The 21,577-nt window shown below is 36.1% G+C and overlaps 1 protein-coding gene across 1 annotated transcript in view; it reads right to left on the bottom strand.

Annotated features, from left to right (window-relative positions):
- Mau2 (Mau2 sister chromatid cohesion factor) overlaps nucleotides 1-21,577 on the bottom strand; it is a 289,027-nt gene that overhangs the window by 10,250 nt on the left and 257,200 nt on the right. Inside the window, exons 15-16 of the mRNA XM_090380613.1 lie at nucleotides 6,122-6,233; nucleotides 2,718-2,808 (exon numbers count right to left, since the gene is read on the bottom strand). Of these exons, the coding sequence (XP_090236739.1) occupies nucleotides 2,718-2,808; nucleotides 6,122-6,233 (203 nt within the window). The remainder of the gene's footprint in view (nucleotides 1-2,717; nucleotides 2,809-6,121; nucleotides 6,234-21,577) is intronic.

Raw genomic sequence — 21,577 nt, 5'->3', positions numbered from 1 at the left:
TCTAGAGCCTTAACAAAATTCTTCATTAATCCATGCAAATGTGGAAGAACTATTTTTAGTTCAACCAGTGGAACATTTTTATATTACTTCTTCCTGGTAAAAATTCCTTCTTCCTTTCCCACTGCTGCACAATACGTTTTTATGTTGCAAGACTGTCCCACAAACATAGAAACCAACAGTATTTTGTGAAACCTCCCTATAGACCAGTGAGTAATCAAATTACCTTAAGATCACTACAAATTCAAATCAAATTATGACACTTTATTGCACTCAGGATCTATCTTGGCCATACTTCCATATGTTTCTTCAAGTGAATAGCATGAAATAAGTTAGAAGAGCTTGTTTAGAAGAGCCTTTATGCCAAATATAATCAAAAGCCTTAGAAATGTCAAGGGTAACTTCTTCAGTTTTACTGACTTTTCTATTGAATTTATCCAAAGGTGGTTGATAAGCCATATCTTATTCCACTGATATTTTTCCATGCTGAATAAAAAAAACACAAAACACCAATGGAGCAAGTGAGAGTTTTACAATTCAACAAAAAAAAAAACCATGCTACAGAATAAGCTCTGGAGCACAGTTTTGAGAATAAGCAGAGAAATTCCATCAGGAACTGGAGTCTTCTTGATATCTGGTAAAAATAATGGTTTTAAATAGAAGTTTACTTGATAATGGTTTTAAATAGAAGTTTACTTTGTACCTTAAATGGCTGTTCATTTTGGCAAAATACATTATTCATAGTTTGGCATACACTTGCTAACAGGGCCACCTGTCAGCCGATGAGAAGCCAGCAACTTTGAACCAGCTGTCCTGGCAGTGTCCCAGATTTTTAAATGCACAGCATGTTCAGGTGATGCTATTTTATTTCAACTTCTTCACTGAAATATCCCCTCACAATCCTATAACACTGAAGCCCCTTTGGGACTTATACACCTTTATCAGGTACCCTTGCTGGATAATCTGATTAAGTATATAAGGACTTGAAAGGGATGAGTGAAATAAATAAAGAAGCTATATTTTTACTGGTGAGAGGGAGGGAGGGAGGGAGAGAGAGAGAGAAAGAGAGAGACAAAAATGGGGGAGGCACACATAAAATCTCAGGAAGCAACAGAAGTTCGAAGCTCATGAAGTTAACCTTCAGGTAGTGTTTCATAGATCAATGTGGAAAGTGACTGAAAGGTGGTTGATTGCATGGCTGAATGTAAGGGACAATCAACCAGAAAATGATGAACCATAAGTTGTCTTTGACAGTATGAGCACTGCAGTGGATTTTCTCCCAATAATAGGAAGAGATGAGTATGATGAGTGTGTCCAATTCTGAGTCTTGCCAATACTACTTCCTCTCGTCTGTTTCATCAAAAGCCAGAGAGCCACAGCTTTAGTTCTTGCTTTATCTGGTAAAGTTTATTGTTGGTGTTACTTTTCCAGGTCTGTAACCATTTATTGTAGATCTTAAAAGTGTTTCCAAAATATTAAGATGTTTATTACTGATTACAAGTTTAAGCATATTCACGATTGGCAGTGACATCGAAACGTCAGAATCAATGAGAACTGGTGTAATGGTGCTTGCATAAGTCGAATAAACGTTTGTCAAATTATATTTCATTGTTTCTACTACTGGTTGAAAGCAACATGACTCACTTTCCCATAAATAATTCCAAACCAGTATCAGTTAATGGCATGAAAAGATTTCCAGGGACCAACAAAACATAAAAAATTTAGTTTCAATCCACGTTTTAATTCCTGAGTAATGGTCAAACATTTGTAACTAACACAGATTTCTGCAAAGACTGTCCTATCAGAATTGATACTAAAACCTTCCTAGAGACTAACAGAACATACATACACTGAAAATTAGGTGTCAATCTCGCACTTCCTTGTCGAGTAATGGCCAAACATCTGAAACATTAGCATTGGTAGAGGCATATAATGTAAGAAAGCAAGCTTATACAGCATCAGCAAAAAAAAAAAAAAAAAACCCTTCCCATTTCACCCATCCATTCACTCCAAAATTTTGTCCTTTTCTTCCTTGAATTTATTTAAGCTATCAACTTCCACAACAACAACAGATGGAAGTTTGTTCCAGCAATCAACTACCTGCTGGCTAAAGGCAAATTTCTGCACATCTATTCGACAACTGTCTTTCCTCAATTTCAGTTTATGCCCCCTCAGGTTTGTAATCTGAGCAACAGGAAGAATCCCATCAGCATTGAGCCTGCTCAATCCATTCAAGGCCTTATTCAATTATATCACCTCACAGGTGATATAATTGAATAAAACATACTTCCATTTTTGACCATAGATGATGTGACTTTTACAAGAAAAAAACCTGCCAAATTTCAATTGGTCCGATTTTAATGAAATTTGAGATGGCTCAACAAATTTTTCTGAACGACCCAAATATAAAATTTCATCAAAATCTGGGAGTAGAGTTATTGCACATGAATGGGCAGATGTAGTAAAGATGGTAAGCAGTTTACACATTCACAAATGCACCTAATAAGAGGCTAAATAGGAGTAGGTCAGATGCTAAAATGATATGTTAATGGAAGTTATATGTTAAAAAGGAAACAGTAATGGGAAATTAATAAAGTTTTAACTTAATTATTTTTTCTATGTAAAAATAAACAATAATATAAGCATATAAAAATATACACTTATGGGAAAATCCACTGAAGTGAATTAAGTAATTTCTTTTAAAAAAAAATAAAACATACCTTTTAAAAGAGCGGAAGCCCAGAGCTGTACATGAACATCAGGGATTTTACTAGCCAACTGCATTGCTGGTGTTACCATATTCATGCTTTCCTAAAATTGATTTGAAAATTTCATTGTAAGATTTGTTTTCCTTGGAGATATTTAAACATACAAGTACTGAAACATAGAAAAAAAGTTCTTAAATTTACAGACAAGATAGTGTATATCATCTGTAGTCATGCTAATAAATAACAGTATTTCCAAAGGATATTAGATGTGATTTTATGTGATTTCAAATGGATAAGGTATCAACACAAAAATTACAATATGTTCATTATTTACTACACATTATGATTATACAAATATACTACACATCAAGAATTCCAGAATACTCAAGAATAATTTCCATTTTCACAAATGAAATGTGTGAAATTTGGTTCAGATAAAATGTGAAAATGGAAATCATTTCATTTTCACATTTTATCTGGAGCAAGGCCCGAACAACATGCACAATAATCCAAGAACCAACACATATTGGGATATACTACTTTTTGTGTGGGAGATCTTGCACGAGAATCATATTGCTTCCTTGCAAGTGCATGGTACTAGAATTTCTGCTAACTGATTTTTCATCATGATGGCTTCTTGACCAGAGCTGCTTCATTATCATACTTAGTCCTCTGGTTTTCAACTAGAGTCCAGTTTACTTATAATACATGCATTGTAAGAAAATAAATTCTAAAAAAAAAAAAAAAAAAAAAAAAAAAAAAAATACTGTGTGCAGCAAGACACCAGCAGAAATTGTCTACTGTTATTATTCACAAACTTTCCTAAGGGCCCTGCCCATAATCTCTCCCAATTGCTAGAGTTAAAAAAAAAAATCCTATTCACCATAAAACACTTTTTTTTTTGGTGCAAAATGTTGGCTAAAATTCCCCTGCTCCTTGTGGTTCAAACATATATATTAGGTGTATGCAGTTTTTTTTTTTAACTGTATATTGCAGGGGTGGTCAACCCTGTGGAATGCATACCACTATGCAGCTCTTGTAAGTGGCAAAACTCCTGATGTGAAAAAATAAAATAAAATAATAAAACAATGTAAAAAATTAACAGAGAGCTTAAATCCCATTTTTATTGCCAAAAATTATAACCCAGATTTCAACCTGATGGGTAAACAGTTCATATTTACATATTTTTAGCATTAATTTAATGCCCATAAGGCATTAGTGAGCTCCTTATAATATCAATTTTATATGGAACTGATATCATGAGGAGCTCACTCGGTTAATAAATAATATTAACAAACATTTATTTATTTTTTTAATTATAAGCATTTAGCATATACAGTAATTTCTTCCCATGGTGAAAACATTTGGTGGCATGGATCAGTAGTGGTGGGAAGGTATTGGAAAAGTTTCTACCCCCCCCACCCCCATGTTAATAATAACATGAGGGTCAGGGTCACAATATTATTTTGTTAAGGGAACTTGTTTGATCAAACTGGTAAACTATCATGAGGCAATTACAAAGGAAGTGGATAAATGGATAGCAAGCTATCAGAAGATAGAAGTTATAAAAAGGCAATGCTTTGAGAAGAGTAGAATTATAAGTTCAGTGCTAGGACACCCTTGTTGTTTCTAATTTTCATATGATTTTTCATGTTAAAATTTCCTGATGATGTTCAGTTCAGTAGGACCGTTAAAAATGATAACCAGCGTATTTTATTACATGACTTGGCAGATAAGTTATTCAAGGAGCGCATCCTTGGATTTAGGGGAGGTCTCTTTGGACTAGAGATGTGAAAATGTATTCCTAATTCACAAAAATGGATGAAAGAGTGACATGACTAATTACAGACCTGCTAGCTTGACTTCCCTTGCAGGGAAAATAATGGAATCACTGGTTAAAGAAAGAATCGGGACAGGAATAGTTATACTACACTCACAGCATAGATTTTTTAAGGGGTGATCTTATCTGACCAATCTGATTAGATACTATGATGCAGTAACAAAGAACCTGGATACAAAAAATAATTTTAAGATCATATACTTAGACATCAGAAAAGCTTTTGACACTGTTCCACATAAAAGAGTGATGTACAAGTTGGAGCATTGTAGCATTAGGTGAAAGTTACTGCTACGGATAAAGGAAATAATTGGGTGGAGTAGACAAAGAGTGGTTATCAATAGACACTACTCTTCTTGGACTTCTGTTATTACTGAAGTTGCCCAGGTTTTAGTGATCAGCCCATTATTGTTTTCTATAATTATTAATGATATTGATGAAGACAGAACAAACTTAATGTCTAAGTTTTCAGATGATAATAAAGTTGGAAGAGTTGTTAACAAAAGTAAACAGGGTATTCCACTGCAAGTAGATTTGGAAAAATTAGGCAGATGGTTGAGAAGTGGCAATCAAAGTTTAACACTAACAAATGCAAAGTACTACAAATGAATAGCAGTAATCCTAGAATAACATGGCAACTTTTTCATTCTCCACTACCCTGAGTGTGTGATAGTTGTTATTTGGTTTTTAGGAGCATTAGCAACTAAGGCCATATTGCTCCGGGAATATGCGGTGGTCATTCCCTGACCTTTCCGCTGTTGTTGTTTGTTTGTTATTTGATTTTTAGGAGCATTAGCAACTAAGGCCATATTGCTCCAGGATATGCGGTGGTCATTCCCTGACCTTTCCGCATCCTCCGTATTTGGTGGTCACGGGCTCGAACCCCGGTCTAATCAAGACGCGTGTGCTATGCACTGCTGCTCCTTCCCACCTGGATACGGAGGCACTGAGTGTGTGGTAATACACTCGGGGTAGTGGAGAATGAAAGAAACTGTAACTGTAAACTTGTACTTGAAAATTCTAAAGCAGTGAAGAATGAAAAAGACATGGAGTATTTGTGAAGTCAGATATAACCATACATTGATAATCTGCCACTTGTTAATATATGTGTAGTTTCAGTAGGACAAAACACCATCCCACTTCACAGTGTCTGTAGGTGCACATTTTGAATAATTCATAAAGGTTGAAGAGGTACAACCTCATAAATTACTTTACATCACAATTTCAAACTATTGAAAAGCTGATGAATCACTCATATTTGGAATGTGAAAACTTTACAGATGAAATGATATGTCATCACAAATTAGAGTGGTCATTTACTTCCATAAATGACTTTTTGTAATTTCCCTAAACTGGAATATTGTAACACTTTGTACAGAAAATCATACTGTAATTAACTTTAAAAATTTTAATGGCAGGATCTGGTTCAATATGATTTGTCACTCAAAATTCCACAATTGTATTAGATCTTATTTCCAAAAATCAACTCTTTAAAATGAAATGATCCATGTTTTAAAGAAATAATTTTAAAGGTATTACAGAAAATAAAGATATGTGAATAACTTTCAAGCATTCTTACCCTACTGTTCCCTAATGAGAAAAAAATATGACCTAAAAGAACTAAGGAGCAAGAAGTAAGACGATTTAGATCTTCAGCATTTGCCATCTTTAGTGTTTCCCGCAAATAACGCCTGCAAAGAAAAGTGAAAAATAGTGCAAACCTGTGACAAATCAATAACTATATTCAAAAGTCTCTTATTCATTTTTTTATTAATATAACAAATTTTTTAATCACATTTTGAAGAAGTCATTTACTTCATGGATTATTTACATGTATAATTAAATACAACGTTTACTCCAGAATACAAACAAATTCATTAGGGTATTACATTTCTGCCATTTTTTTTTTTTTAAATCATAGACTGCATTTCTACTGACAAAAAATGAAAACAATATATAAATGATTTCAATGAACGTGACATCATGTAAGTCCACAGGTTGTCCACTCAGTTTTAACTAGTGATCTCCCTTATAAGTGCATTTGCCTCGTGTCAAAATTTATTACTGAAATGGCTGACCTCATGTATCCTCAATAGCCCTCCTCCCCATTATTTCTATTAACAGTGCAATTTTTGAGACTTCCTAATGTACTTTGCTTCAAAATTATACCATTAATAAAAACTGATGGGAAAGATACAGGGCACATGAGTAAACCTTTTGGCAATAAACTACAATGTGGGTTGAAATCATCCAAGATGAGGAAGAGGGGAAATTGCTAGTTAAAACTGGACAAACAATCTGCAAACTTGCATAAAATCACTTCAGTGAACTTTGTGTATCTTTTCTAATAACATGACAGGGGTATTTAAAAACATTGCTCTAATAACTGGTTTCTATCATGGAATAAATGTATTATTAACATCATTCAACAGTGATTAACATCATTCTACATAAACCAAGTTTATTGTTCATCATTTTACTGCTGATAAAAAAAGTCACCAGGCATGCTGCTGTTGAGAGAAAAAAGAAAAAAGAAAAAAAAAAAAACCATGGTGGATTTGACAGGTATATGAGAAAAGCATAATGTGCAATTTGGTTTGAGGAAACGAGGTCGGCAATGCAAGTACAAGGATAGGTGGAACAGGACCAGGGTATGTCTGCCAGGGGCAAAAGTTGATGACGCTGTACAGCAGATATCATCTTTTAAGGGCACAAAAGGTGATATTGTTGTACACACTGGAACTAATGACATTAAGAGTAAAAGATCTGCAGATTTACTCAAATACAGGCCAATGTTGAAAAAAAGTTGCAAGTTAGGGTTGAATGTAAAGGTGTCTGCAATTCTGCCCCCAGATACAATAGGAGGGAGTATAGGATGAGGCCTTTGTCAATCAATTCGGGCCTGGAGAGATTGTGCAAGGCTCAAGGGGTAGAATTTTTTCAGCCTGGTCTGTGCTTGTTGACAGGAGAGAGACTGCTTCTACAGGGATGGGGTACACTTAAATAGAAAGGGGGCAAGAATATTTGCTGATGCTATTGAGGCAGTATTAGGTGGGTCGGAAAACTGCTAGCTTGAAGGGGGATACACACAGATTAAGTGGTTAACAGTGGCCGTAGGCAGAGGCAAAAGTGATTCTTGCACTGCTTCTATTAGAATGAGCAAATCTGGAATGCAAAGCAATGAAGATTTCCAGGACTGCTGGGAGTCATAGCAGAACAAATAAATACATGGGCTGTGCTAGGGTAACCAAGAGTAGAAACAGGTGCATGTATACTTGCATGTACATCAATGCTAGGAGTATAGTTAATAAATTTGATGAGCTTGAAGTGCTAGTCAAGACATCAAAGGCAGATACAGTTGGGTTATCAGAGACATGGTGTCACACACACACACACACACACACACACACACACACACACACACACACACACACACACACACACACACACACACACAAGCAGTGCAGAATTGGAATTTGGAGAGTACAATGTGTACAGAAAGGATAGACAAGACAGAAAGGTAGGAGGGGTTATGCTGTTAGATAAGAAACACATAAAATCTAAGTGAGTGCATCCAACTGATGTTGGTGGACAATGTAATGTTTAGTCTGTTTGGTGTGACATAAGCACTGGGAAAGGAAAAATGAGAGCAGGTGTGTGTGTGTTATAGGCCTAATGAATCTGATGAATATAATGACCAATTGTGCAGAGAAATAGAGTGGGCCAGTAAATCAGAATGTCTTATAATGGAGGATTTTAACTTTCCAGATATCGACTGAAACTTCTGAGTTGGTCACTCAAACACTAGCAAACTTTTGTGAATTTATTGGATGACTGTTTTCTACAGCAACATGTTTGAGGGGTAACCAGAGGGAGTAATACTCTTGATCTGATTATCAGCAGTGATTATTCATGCATTAAGAATTTGCAGTTAAAGGAACCACTAGGTGACAGTGATCACAATGTATTAATGTGGGAATTACTTAAAGACGTAACTACCATCAAGGCTAAAGGGAAGGGCTTTTGCTTTTGTAAAGGTGACTACAGAGGTCTCAGACAGATTTTAAATTCTGTACAGTGGGATCAACTGATGATGTTACCAAAATTGAATTCTAAATGGGAAGCTTTAAGGGACTTAATTTTGGAGGCTACTAAGCTTTTCATTCCAACTAAGAAATACTGTTCAAGGTTTGGGCCTAAATGGATTCAGATGAACTAATGAAGCTCGTGGCTTCATTAGTTCATCTTAACATAGATGGGTTGACTATTGATGATCATGCTCAGGTAGCTGATAAACTGAATGAGTATTTTGCATCAACATTCACACGTGAGGAGTTATTCAATGGGGGGAGTGCCAGAAGTTTATCAAACTCTAACAGTGAGCTAAGTGATTTTGTAATAACTGAGAGAAAAGTGGAGGAGATATTGCTGAAGTTAAACATAAAAAAGGCACCTGGAGTGAATGGGATCTATAAAGTTATATTAAAGGAAGTAAGCAAACCCTTAGCCATAATTATGCAAGCTTCCTTGGACTAGGAGGTTCTCGTGGACTGGAGGTGTGCAAACGTATCACCAATTCACAAAGGGGGTTCAAAAGGTGACACACGTAACCATAGACCTGTTAGTTTAACTTGTGTTCTGGGGAAAATAATGGAATCACTAGTTAAAGAAGGAAATGCAGTTAACTGTTACTGCACTGGAAATGCAGTAACATTAACACACAAATATACAAAACAACAATGGGCCCAACACTGCTCTTCGTGGATAAATGTTATTTATGGAGTTCCCCAGGGTTCGGTGTTGGGCCCATTGTTGTTTTGCATATTTATCAATGATATTGATGATAGTATATCAGGTTTAATGTCCAAGTTTGCAGATGATACAAAGGTTGGCAGGGTTGTTAACGACAGTAAAGAGACAGTATGCTACTCCAACTAGATCTAGATAAGTTGGGAAAATGGGCTGAGAAGTGGCAACTAAAGTTTAACATTGAAAAATGCAAAGTACTGCATATGGGTAGCAATGAATGAAGAGAAACGTACCAACTGTGTGGTACTACACTCAGGGAAGTGGAAAGTGAAAAAGACCTGGAGTAATTGTGCAGTTGAATATGAAGTTCGATGTACAATGCAGATGGGCTGCCAGGGCAGGTCATGGAGCCTTGTTAATGATATATAGCTAGCATAGAATTTTGCTAGCATGGACAGGAAGGTGATTATCCCATTATACAAAGCAATGGTCAGGCCACACCTAGAGTACTAGGTGTACAGGTCTGGAGACCTCATTTTAGCAAGAACCAGTACAAAGAAGGGCAACAAGATTGGTGAGGGGAACAAAGATGTGCTCTTACCAAGAAAAGCTTAAGTTCTGCAAATTGCAGTGCCTGGAGAGAATGCATCTGGGAGGTGATCTGATTGAAGTGTATAAGGCTTGAGCAAGCTGAATGCTGATGGGATTCTTTCTCTAATTTGCCTTTAGCCAGTGGGTAGTTGATTGGTGGAAAAGACTTCCATCTTTTGTTGTGGAAGTTGATAGCCTAAATAAATTTAAGGCTGATCTGGACAGGATTTGGAACAAATGGAGGGGTGAAATGGGAGATTTTTTTTTTTTTTTTTTTTTTGGCTGATGCTGCATAAGCTTGCTTTCTTGCATCGTATGCCTCTACTAATGCTAATGCTAAAAAAGGTTTCAAACATGTTACAACATTAAACCTCTTAGCAGGCTCTCTGTGTATGAATGGCATAGAAATTTTTTGCAAATTTAAATGTTTACAGTAACACCTCCCCATTACCTGCTTTGGGCACAATTAAAAAAAAAATAAAAAAATAAAAAGTATGCTCACTGTGAGCAATGATACACTAGTAACAGTGAGACTGGAGATATCTCCAAAGTTAAAAAAAAAACATGTGACATGCTAACTATTGAACTACATATTCTACAACCATTTGAAAGTGCTAGTGGAACTACTAACTAAAACTCAATGAACTGCAGGTGTTAACGAGTAAAATGGATGGTGAGAAAGAAAAACAAAAAGCCTTATGTACTGACATGCTAGCGTGGCATAAAAATTACACACTCAAATCTTTGTTTTTCAGTGACTAGTATATACCTTCCAAATTACAGGCAAAGTTAACAAATGCTTAGAAGTGAGTGAATGTAGGATGAAGACTGGCCTAAAAGTTCAGAGGTTGGATTTAAAGAAAGATATTGGTTGTCTGGAAAGATCCAGAAACATGTGACACATCTGGAAAGAATAGCAAAGGAACATCCATAAGAGGAGAAACTACAAGCATATGGATGCAGAGCTTGGATACAAGGCATCTCAGGATTGGAATCTGATAATTGAGTTATATAATAAAAAAAAATAAATTTTTTGTTTGTATTCCAGGATGGCCACATAGGATAAGAGAAGTTTACTTGAGAGAGAGAGAGAGAGAGAGAGAGAGAGAGAGAGGAATAGGACCTGGGTATGTCTGCCAGGGCAAGTGTTGATGGGCAACTTTTAAGGGCACAAAAGGCAATATTGTTGTACACATTGGCATTAAGCAGGATACAGACTTACTTAACAAGTACAGGGCAACATTGAAAAAAAGTTGCAAGGTAAGGTTAAATTTGAAAGTGTCTGCAATTCTGCCCAGACATGATAGGAGTATATGATAACAACTTTGTCAATCAACTTTGCCCTGGAGAGACTGTGCAAGGTTCATATAGTAGAATTTTCCTCAGAGTGGTCTGAGCTTGTTAACAGGAGAGACTGCTTCTGCATACACTTAAATGGAAAGAGTGGAGGAAAATTTGCTGATGCTATAAAGGCTGTGTTAGGTGGGTTGGACAACTGCTAGCTTGAGAAGATAATACATGGACTAACAGATTAACAATAGCTGCAAGCAGAGGTGAAAGTGATTCTTACATTGCTTCTACTAGAACGAGCAGCAGCCACAAAAGGAAGTTGCTAGAGATTTCAAGGACTGCTGGGAGCCATCATGAAACAAGTGGTAACTAACAAATATGGGCTGTGTTAGGGTAACTAAGAGTAAGAACAGGTGCATGTATATTTGCATATACATGTATACCAATGCTACGAGCATAGTAAATATTACATTATAAATATTTACATTATATTTAATATATATATTAAATATAATGATTGTTTTCTGCACTAGCATGTTGGAGAGGCAACAAGAGGTAGTAATATTCTTGATGTGGTCTCCAGATAAAAGAACTGCTATCTGGCAGTAATCATGGTGAATTTGAAGTGCACCAAATGGTCAAAGTATCAAATGCAGACATTGCTGGGATTTCAGAGCCATGATGTCACTCAGATATAAGGAATGCAGAATTAGAATATGGGGAGTACATTGTATACAGAAAAAAACACAGGACAGGAAGTGGGGAGGGGTTATGCTTTTTAGTTAAGAAGAACATAAAATATAAGGCAGTACATCCAGTTGACATGAGTGGCCAGTGGACTGTTGAGTCAGTTTGGCATAACATAAGCACTGGGAAACCAAAAATGAGAGGAAGAGTGAGTTATAGGCCTAATGGCTCTGATGAGTATAACAAACAGCTGCACAGAGAAATAGGGTGGGCCAGTAAATCAGAATGTCTTATAATGGGGGATTTTAACTTTCCAGATATTAACTGGAACTTGTGGGTTGGTCACTCACAAACTAGCAAGACTTTTGTGGATTTAATGAATGATTGTTTTCTACAGTAGCATGTTGGAGAGGCAACAAGAGGTAGTAATATTCTTGATCTGGTCTGCAGATAAAAGAACTGCTATCTGGCAGTAATCATGGTGTATTGATTTGGGATTTACTAAAAGATGTAACTATAATCAAGGGTAAAGGGAGTGGTTTTTGCTTTTGTAAAGGTGACTGCAGTGTTCTCAGACAGCTTTTAAATTCTATATGGTGGGACCAACTGATGTTACAATCAGCAATTCTAAATGGGAAGTGTTCAAGGAATAAATCATAGAAGGTACTAGGCTTTTCATAGCAACTAAGAAATATTCTTCAAGGCATAAGAATCTACAGATAAAAGAACCGCTAGTTGGCAGTTGGCTAGTATAGGCTTAAATGAATGTCAGATGATATGAAACTCATGGCAGAGAAGAAAAATGTATGGAATGCATATAAATTATTGGATGACACAGAAGCCTACGTTATATATAAACTACTCTATAATCAAGTCACAAAGGAGGATAGGCAAGCGAAGGCAGATTACGAGAAAACTTTGGCAAAGAATGCAAAGAAAAACAGGAAAGACTTACTTATAATACCCTTCAATTCAATATCAACGGCTTGACTGTTGATGATCCTGCTTAGGTTGCTGACAAACTGAATGAGTATTTTGCATCTACATTCACAAATGAGGAATTTTTTAGGGAAGGGGATGCCATAAGTTTATTAAACTCTAACAGGGAGCTAAATGATTTGGTAATAACTGAGAGGAAAGTGGAAGTGAAATTGTTGAAGTTAAACATAAGAAAGACTATTGGGGTGGATGGGATCTATCCAATTATATTAAGGGAGGTGGTGAAGGAAGTAAGCAAACCTTAGCCTTAATTATGAGACATCCCTGGATTCAGGGGAGGTCTCCACGGATTGGAGATGTGCAAATGTATCCCCAAATTCACAAAGGGGGATCAAAGGGTTACATGAATAATTACCGACCTGTTTAACTTCTGTTCCAGGGGAAAATAATGGAGTCACAGGTAAAAGAAGTAATGCAGGATCATCTGGACAAGGTCGCAATTACCTTCAGACACAGCATGGGTTTGTTAAGGAGAAATCTTGTGTGATCAATCTGATTGGATACTATGAAGTGGTCATAAAGGAAATGGATGCAAAAAATAATTTTGATATCATATATTTGGATTTCAGGAAAGCTTTTGATACTGTTGCACATAAAAGACTCTGTACAAATTGGAGCAGTGCAGCATTAAAGGCAAGTTGCTGCTATAGATAAAGAAGTGGATGAGTGGGAGAAGACAGAAAATGTTAATCAATGGAGATTGCTTTTCATGGACTAATGTTATTAGCAGAGTCCCCCAGGGTTCAGTGTGGGCTCATTGTTATTTTCTATATTTATCAATAATATTGATGAAGGCATGTCAAGATTAATGTCCAAGTTAAATCAAACACAGATTAACTCAAACACAATACAGATATTATGGTATCTTAACATTATGCAATGAGCAGAGAGCAAGCAAATTTAATAGTTGAATTTTCATATTTAAATGAGATACAAAAAAAAAAACAGGAAAATATAAACTAGCAGGACAAATCAATGGATTGGATCTCAGGTAGTTAATCCAGTGAATTTTAAGGGGCAATTGGCATCTTCTGACAGTGGGAAGAGCATTATAAAAGAAATATAAGGCCTTTATTAATACTAACAACAGCAAAATTAAAGTCTTATTAATAGTATATGGTTCAATGAAGCCCAAGCTCTTTCTGCACCAGTCAAAAACTACATGTGTTCCCTTCCTCAGCTGACCTTTAAATTTGCCCATGGAAGTAACTTATTACTTCCATGTGCTCACTGGCTAAAAGGAAACTTCCCAAATCCAGTCTAAACCTCATCCCCATTAATTGAATTTACATCCTATAGCTGTAGTATCATTAACAACCATGAAAATTTCAGTTTTATTCATTTTACTATCCCTTCTCAGAGCCTTATAAATCAGTTCTTCCAGGTACCTAATGGTTTCCCTGTCAGCCCATTTGAAAGACATATTCAAAGTCTTTCCCAATATGGGTGTCTCTTTGTCAATCCCACAGGTTGGGCTGCCCATCCTTGGACCTTTTCATGAAGCTTAATGTCTTTTTTCTTTCTTTTTATTTTTTTTTTTATGCAGTGTTGAACATGATATTTCAAATGCAGTCTTGCAACTGCCTTATATAGTGGAATTATAACTTGTACAAAAATGTTGGATAAATAACTGACAGGGAAACAATGTGCCCTACTTCTGCAATCATGGAAATTTTAAGCTGTCTCTTCATAACAGCCAAATCCTATTCTTCCTCTACTGTTTTCAATTAAACCCCTCCAGGTGCATATAATATTTTGGAGTTATTTCTTGTAATACCTGAATTCTGCAGTTTTAAAACATGGCTGTCACATTTCTGACCTTTGAACCTAGCCAAGTCATCCTAAAGGCATGTCATTTGCCACTGATTTAACATCACATTCTATATCCATAAATCAATGTCAATTAAGAAAAAAGAAACAACAGTGGTCCAAGCACCAATCCCTAAGAGAACCCACTTCTAACCCAATATAAAGAGTAACTATTAATCATAGTCTCCTCCTCCTCCTGTCACATTACCATTTTGCGACCCATCTAAGGATGTTGCCTGCAATCCCAATGCATTTTTCAGCCTGGACAATAACTTTGTGGAACCAAGTCAAATGATTTACTAAATTCTAAATAGATAATGTAAAAATTATTTAGTACATCTAATTCATCAGTCAAAACAGCTAATCAGGTAGTTAAACATGATTTTTCCTTAACAAAACCATGCTATTTCCTTTCCTTCCTGAGTACTATTTATAATTCTCTACCAACAAAGACAGACTGAGCAGCCTGTATTTATCTAATCCACTTCTAGACCACCTTTATGTATTGACAATGCATTGGCATTTTAAACCAAAGGAATCTCCCCCCAAGTCCAATGATGCCATTATCATTCATTTTAATGATTCAATGCAACTTCTTGCTACCTCCTTCAAAATTACCGGATTATGGCATCAATTCTGGGAGCTTACTTGCCTTTAGATTCAAGTATTTCTAATTAACTTAAATAATCTAAATTTAACTATTTTTAATAAACATAAATAATCTAAATACAGTCGATTCCGGTCATTTGGGACACATCAGGATTAGTGCATTTTGGCCCGATTAAGTGGCTGTCCCAATTATGCGAAGTTTCACGTAAATAGTTAAAAATTCAACGGACCCCTGCTTTATGATTGATTTTCTGTATGATTAAATTTAACTCACATTACAATGGACTCACCATAGTAAATTATCATTCACTATACGATATGTAGTAAGCGCCGATCACTGTGATCACGTTTGTGAATTAAATTTTAATTCTATTAAACAGCAATTCTAATTAGCAAAAATAGGAGGAATATTATTCACAGGCTATAAAAGTAAAGATACACCAAGCATAAATTTACACTTTATTACCTTACCAATTAAAAAATTAAATGATATGTGAAATCGGAAGAATATTTTCCACAGGTTAGCAAAATAAAAATAAATTTACGCTTATGTGCATAGCTTAATCAATATGTGCTGTAATATGTACATACTAACTAGTTGACATTTCTGTTCACTAACATTTGTGGGTGGGGGTTAAAATTTAAAACAGTTAAAAAGATAAGCAATCAATAACAAAGAACACAGCACGCGCGCGCACACACACACACACACACGCGCGCGCGCGCACACACACACACACACACACACACACACACACACACACACACACACACACACACACACACACACACACACCGCAAGTAACACGATACTCACAAGTGAGAACAGAGTAACAAGTTAAAAGGCTTAAAAAATAGCAATGATGAGAAGATTCTGAAAATTTGTTTTTTATATGACTGAAGATTTCATGGAAGGGGAAACACATTTCACCATAAAGTGAAAACCCACAGAATTCCAGCTATTGGTATTATTGCAAATTCAATAAGGTCGAGTTTGGTATCTGTTTATAATAGATTGCACTAACAGAAAAGCCCAATAAACAGGGGAATGCTAATTGTTTTATGGTTGTGACCTCCAGTAATCCGACTGAACCATGTGGTATTGTCAGAGACAATCGTAAGGTAATCTCGAGCGCTGCAGTTTCCTGTCCCGATTAAACGGCACGTTGTCCCAATTAAGTGAAGTAAACCCTGGCTATTTTCTCGATTGGATTCTGTTCTTTAAGATTTGACCCAAATAAATGGCTGCCCCAATTAACCGGTGGCCGAAATAACTGAAATCCACTGTATTTATAACAAACACAAATAATCTTCTGTAATTCCAATATGGCTAATTTCATACTACACAGCTTCATTTGTATAGTTTACCCTTGCCACAAAGGGCCTTTTGTTTGTAAGGATCAATGCAAAATACCATCCAATTCATCAACATCCATTGATAGAACAGAAGTTAAACTAACTTCTTTAGACTTACCTAAGGCTGTGCATTGAGTTTAAGAAAGGCCTGTAAACGAAATGTTTATGGGCCTTTCTTTTTTAATGCAAAGACAATTACTGGTGCTGTATTAACGACTGGAATAGCTAAATAAAAAAAATGAGTACATTACAATGTTTTAGCTGTTATATGCCACAGCATTTAACAAATGGGAATAACATTTGAAGTTACAGGTTTCTATGAAATGGAATGCTTTTCTTCTTATTATCTTTGGAAAGTCTGGAACTTACCAGACTTTCCAATTATGTGGTCGTCTCATTGGTAGATCTAAGATGTTGCAAGAACAAGGTTACAATGACTCATCTCTACTTTTCCTAACCTTTCCTTAGGGTTGCATGAACTACTTGGAGAGGCAACATTTCAAATGCTGGGGAATTGTCTGTAGCTTAGAGTATATGATTAGATAAATTTCTGCTTTAAAAAAATCAAAAAGCTCAGTGGAAAATTTCCTTCGGTCTCAACAGAATTTTAAAAAATCCTAATGGATTTTTTAAAATTCCATTGAATTCCAGTAATATATATCTGCCCGTCCCTTTGTACATATGTGGTATTTATCACTTTTCTTTTAGACTAAGATGCATTTAGGGCTAAAGCCTCAAGCTGCGAGCAAATTTAGACTATGTATATATTAAGTGCAATAGCATCATTAATTACATTACATCATTAATACACATTATTAATGTTTAATGGTTATTACATCATTAATACACAGCCATTTCTGAATAAACAGAATATTTATAAGGTGGCATCGTTTTAAGTTATATCTCATATTGTGTTTATTCAGAAATGGCTGTGTATTAATGATGCTATTGCACTTAATATATATACATAGTCCACTTTTCTTTTCTTGTTGTGCAATGTTGATATTAATTTATAATTTTAACTATCTAGTAGAAAAAAACAATAACAACAGTGGTTGCATGGTACCTCCACCTACCAGTTTTTTGTAAAAAAAAAAAAAAATCTGAGAAATGGTTTAAAATGGGAAACTTCAAAATTTTATTCTAATTTTGACATCACATATAAATTCTTTACTGCTCAACAAATTAAACTACAGGCTAGTACATCTGAACAGAGGGGTTTGTAAATAAAATTACATATCACATAAGCATGTAACAAATGTACAAAACACAAGATTGTACGCCGACCGGGCTAGCCGGGTGGGTACAGTGCCTGCCTGGCAACCCAAAGGTCGTGGGTTCGAATCCCGCCTCGGGCTTGGATCAAAGTACTGCAAAAACCTTGGGAGGTGCATTATGGCCACAGAAGCCTATGTGCCAACAACTAACCAAAAAAAAAAAAAAAAAAAAAAAAAAAACACAAGATTGTACAAAAAAGAAAAAAAAAAAGAGAGTAAAGGGAGGGGATAACAGTTACCACAGCATCACTGTATTAAAGACACCCAACACTATATCCAAGAAGGAACATTCAAATGGTTCAACCAATAAATGCAGCCTCATTCAATTTCTACACATCATGAAATTAAGCCAACAATTTTCTTCTTAACAAACACCTATTGAACGGGTAACACTTTCCAGAATGCCAGATAAACAAAGCGGGCTTATGCTGCACCAGCCAAAAAAAAAAAAAAAAAAAAAAAAATCCCGAGTTACCCTGAGAGAGAGAGAGAGTCAAAAAGTCAAAGGGAATCACCAAGAAAGAGAAGAATGATGATAATGATCACATGTAAAGAATGAAATACTAAGAACACATTTAAAATCAGTCACTTTTGCTATGGCAAGTTTAAAATCACTGGAGGCTTTCAGAATATCTTCTCTCATCAATAACCCCAGGGGCCCACATCTGGTGAGTATGGGATAGGCAAACCCAGGGTGGGTCCTGAGCTAGATATCATCATTCTTCTCTTTCTTGCTGATTCCCTTCTCTCTCTCTTTCTCTTTCTCTCTCTCTCAGAGCAATGTGGGAATTTTTTTTTTTTTTTTTTTTGGCTGGTGCAGCATAAGCCTCAGGCTTCCTTGCACCGTATGGCTAATAATAATAACAATAATAATAAATACTCTAAAATCCAACCTGGAATCCATCAGACAAGCACTTGCTCACCAGCACAAGGACTTAGGGACAAATTAATTATGAGTTATACTCAATACAATTTATTTAGCTTTCACTGAATTAAATTTAAAATCAAAACAACACAGATAATTCACCAGATCATCCACACTCTCCTGGATAACAAAATTAAAAGAAGATAAAATAAATCATGTTCTGACGACTGACCTAAAAGAAACCAAATCACCTGCACAATAAATAAATATTGCACAGTAGGTATCAAAAAAAAAAATAATAATAAAATTAAAAAAAAAAAAAGTTACTTTGCAAAAACAGAATCAAAATAGTATAAAATGGCAAAACAAAAAGCATACTCCATTGAGGAATACCAACTAAAACTGCAACAGGGTTATAATCACAGACACCAGAAAATAAAAAATTCTCAGGATAAAATGTGACACAAATGATAATATAGGACATCAAATACAAAAGCAATACAGATAAAACAATTATATTATATTATATTATATTGCATAATAAAACAGAAAAAAAAAAAAGGTAGAAACGAGTCTTGCTATCAAATAAAAAAAGAACCCCTATATATATATATATATATATATATATTTTTTTTTATTTCACCTGGTTATTACATTGAAAACAGTTTCCATATAACGAAGAAACTTTTCATATAATGAACTGATTTCGAAATATCTGGGTAGCATTAGCATTAGTAGAGGCATTTGATGCAAGAAAGCAAACTTATGCAGCATCAGCCAAAAAAAAAAAAAAAAAAAACCCACTTCCACTTCACCCCTCTGTTCGTTCCAAATACCTGTCCAGCTGAGCCTTAAACTTATTTAGGCTATCAACCTCCACCACAAGGGATGGAAGTCTGTTCCACCAACCAACCACCTGCTGGCTAAAGGCAAATTTCCTCACGTCTATCCTACATCTGTCTTTCCTCAATTTGAATTTATGCCCTCTCAGGTGATTTTTCTGAGCTAGAGGAAGAATCCCATCAGCATTGAGCATGCTTAAACCATTCAAGGCTTTATACACCTCTATCAGATCACCTCGCTGGTGCCTAGTCTCCAGACACTGTAATTTGCAAAACTTAAGCCTTTCTTCGTAAGAGCACCCCTTTGTTCCATTCACTAATCTTGTTGCCCTTCTCTGTACTCGTTCCAGCAGCTCTACATCCTTCTTGAAATGAGGCCTCCAGACCTGTATACAGTACTCTAGGTGTGGCCAGACCATTGCCTTATACAATGGAATAATCACCTCCTTATCCCTACTGGAAAAATTCCTGTATATCATTGACAATACTCCATGAGCTACTCTTGCAGCCCGTCTGCACTGCTCAGAGAACTTCATATCTGCCTGCACAACCACCCCCAAGTCCCTTTCATTCTCTACCACTGTCAGTGTAGTACCACAGAGTTGATACGTTGCTCTGGGGTTGCTGTTTCCCATGTGTAGTACTTTACATTTGTCAATGTTAAACTTCATTTGCCACCTCTCAGCCCATCTGCTCAACCTTTCCAGATCCTGTTGCAGCAGCATAGTGTCAGTAGTGTCCTTGACAACCCTGCCAACCTTTGTATCATCTGCAAACTTGGACATTAAGCTTGATATACCATCATCAATATCATTTATAAATACAGAAAACAATAATGGACCCAACACTGAGCCCTGAGGGACTCCACTAATAACATTAGTCCACGATGAGCAGTGTCCATTGACTACCACTCTCTGTCTTCTCCCCCTCAACCACCCCTTTATCCATAGCAGCAATTTGCCTCCAATGCCACACTGCTCCAATTTGTGTAGCAGTCTTCCATGTGCAACAGTATCAAAAGCCTTTCTAAGATCCAAGTATATAATATCAAAGTTATTCCCTGCATCCAGTTCTTTTGTGACTGCATCATAGTATCCAATCAAGTTGGTCAGGCAAGACTTCCCCTTAACAAAACCATGCTGTGTCTGAGCTATAACTGAAGTCTTGTCTAAATGATCCTGCAGTGCTTCTTTAACCAGTGCCTCCATTAATTTTCCTGGAACAGAAGTTAAGCTCACAGGTCTATAATTACTTGTGTCAGCCTTTGATCCTCCTTTGTATATTGGGGTCACATTTGCACATTTCCAGTCTATGGGTACCTCCCCTGAGTCCAAGGAAGCTCTCATAATTATGGCTAAGGGTTTGCTTACTTCCTTTGCTGCCTCCTTTAATATAACTGGATAGAGCCCATCCACCCCGGGTGCCTTTCTTGTGTTTATCTTCAACAGTTTCTCCTCCACTTTACTCCCAGTTATTTCAAGATTCTGTAGCTTACTGCTAGAGTTGAATACACCTCTGGCATTCCCCTTGTTGAATAACTCCTCATGTGTGAATGGCGATGCAAAATATTCATTTAGTTTGTTAGCTACCTGAGCAGGATCATCAACAGTTGACCCATCAATATCAAGTGGACCAATCTGATTCATCCCCTTCCTTCTAGAGTTAACATAAGTAAAGAACTCTTTGCTGTTTTTCTTTGCATCCCTTGCCAAGGATTTCTCGTAATCTGCCTTTGCCTGCCTAACCTCCTTTGTAACTTGGTTGCATATCAACTTGTATCTATCATAGGCTTCTGTGTCATGTGTTAATTTGTAAGTATCCCATGCATTTTTCTTCTCTGCCATATGCCTCATTAGTTCATCTGACATCCATTTTGGCCTAAACCTTGAACAATATTTCTTAGTTGGTATGTAAAGCCTAGTAGCTTCCAAGATAAGTTCTTTGAATGCTTCCCATTTTGA

The sequence above is a fragment of the Mastigoproctus giganteus genome, chromosome 9, assembly GCF_048544385.1.
Source record: "Mastigoproctus giganteus isolate SK-2022 chromosome 9, ASM4854438v1, whole genome shotgun sequence".
In the NCBI taxonomy this organism is placed as follows: domain Eukaryota; kingdom Metazoa; phylum Arthropoda; class Arachnida; order Uropygi; family Thelyphonidae; genus Mastigoproctus; species Mastigoproctus giganteus.
Note: the sequence above shows the minus strand (reverse complement) of the source record. Positions and strands in the feature narration are given on the sequence as shown.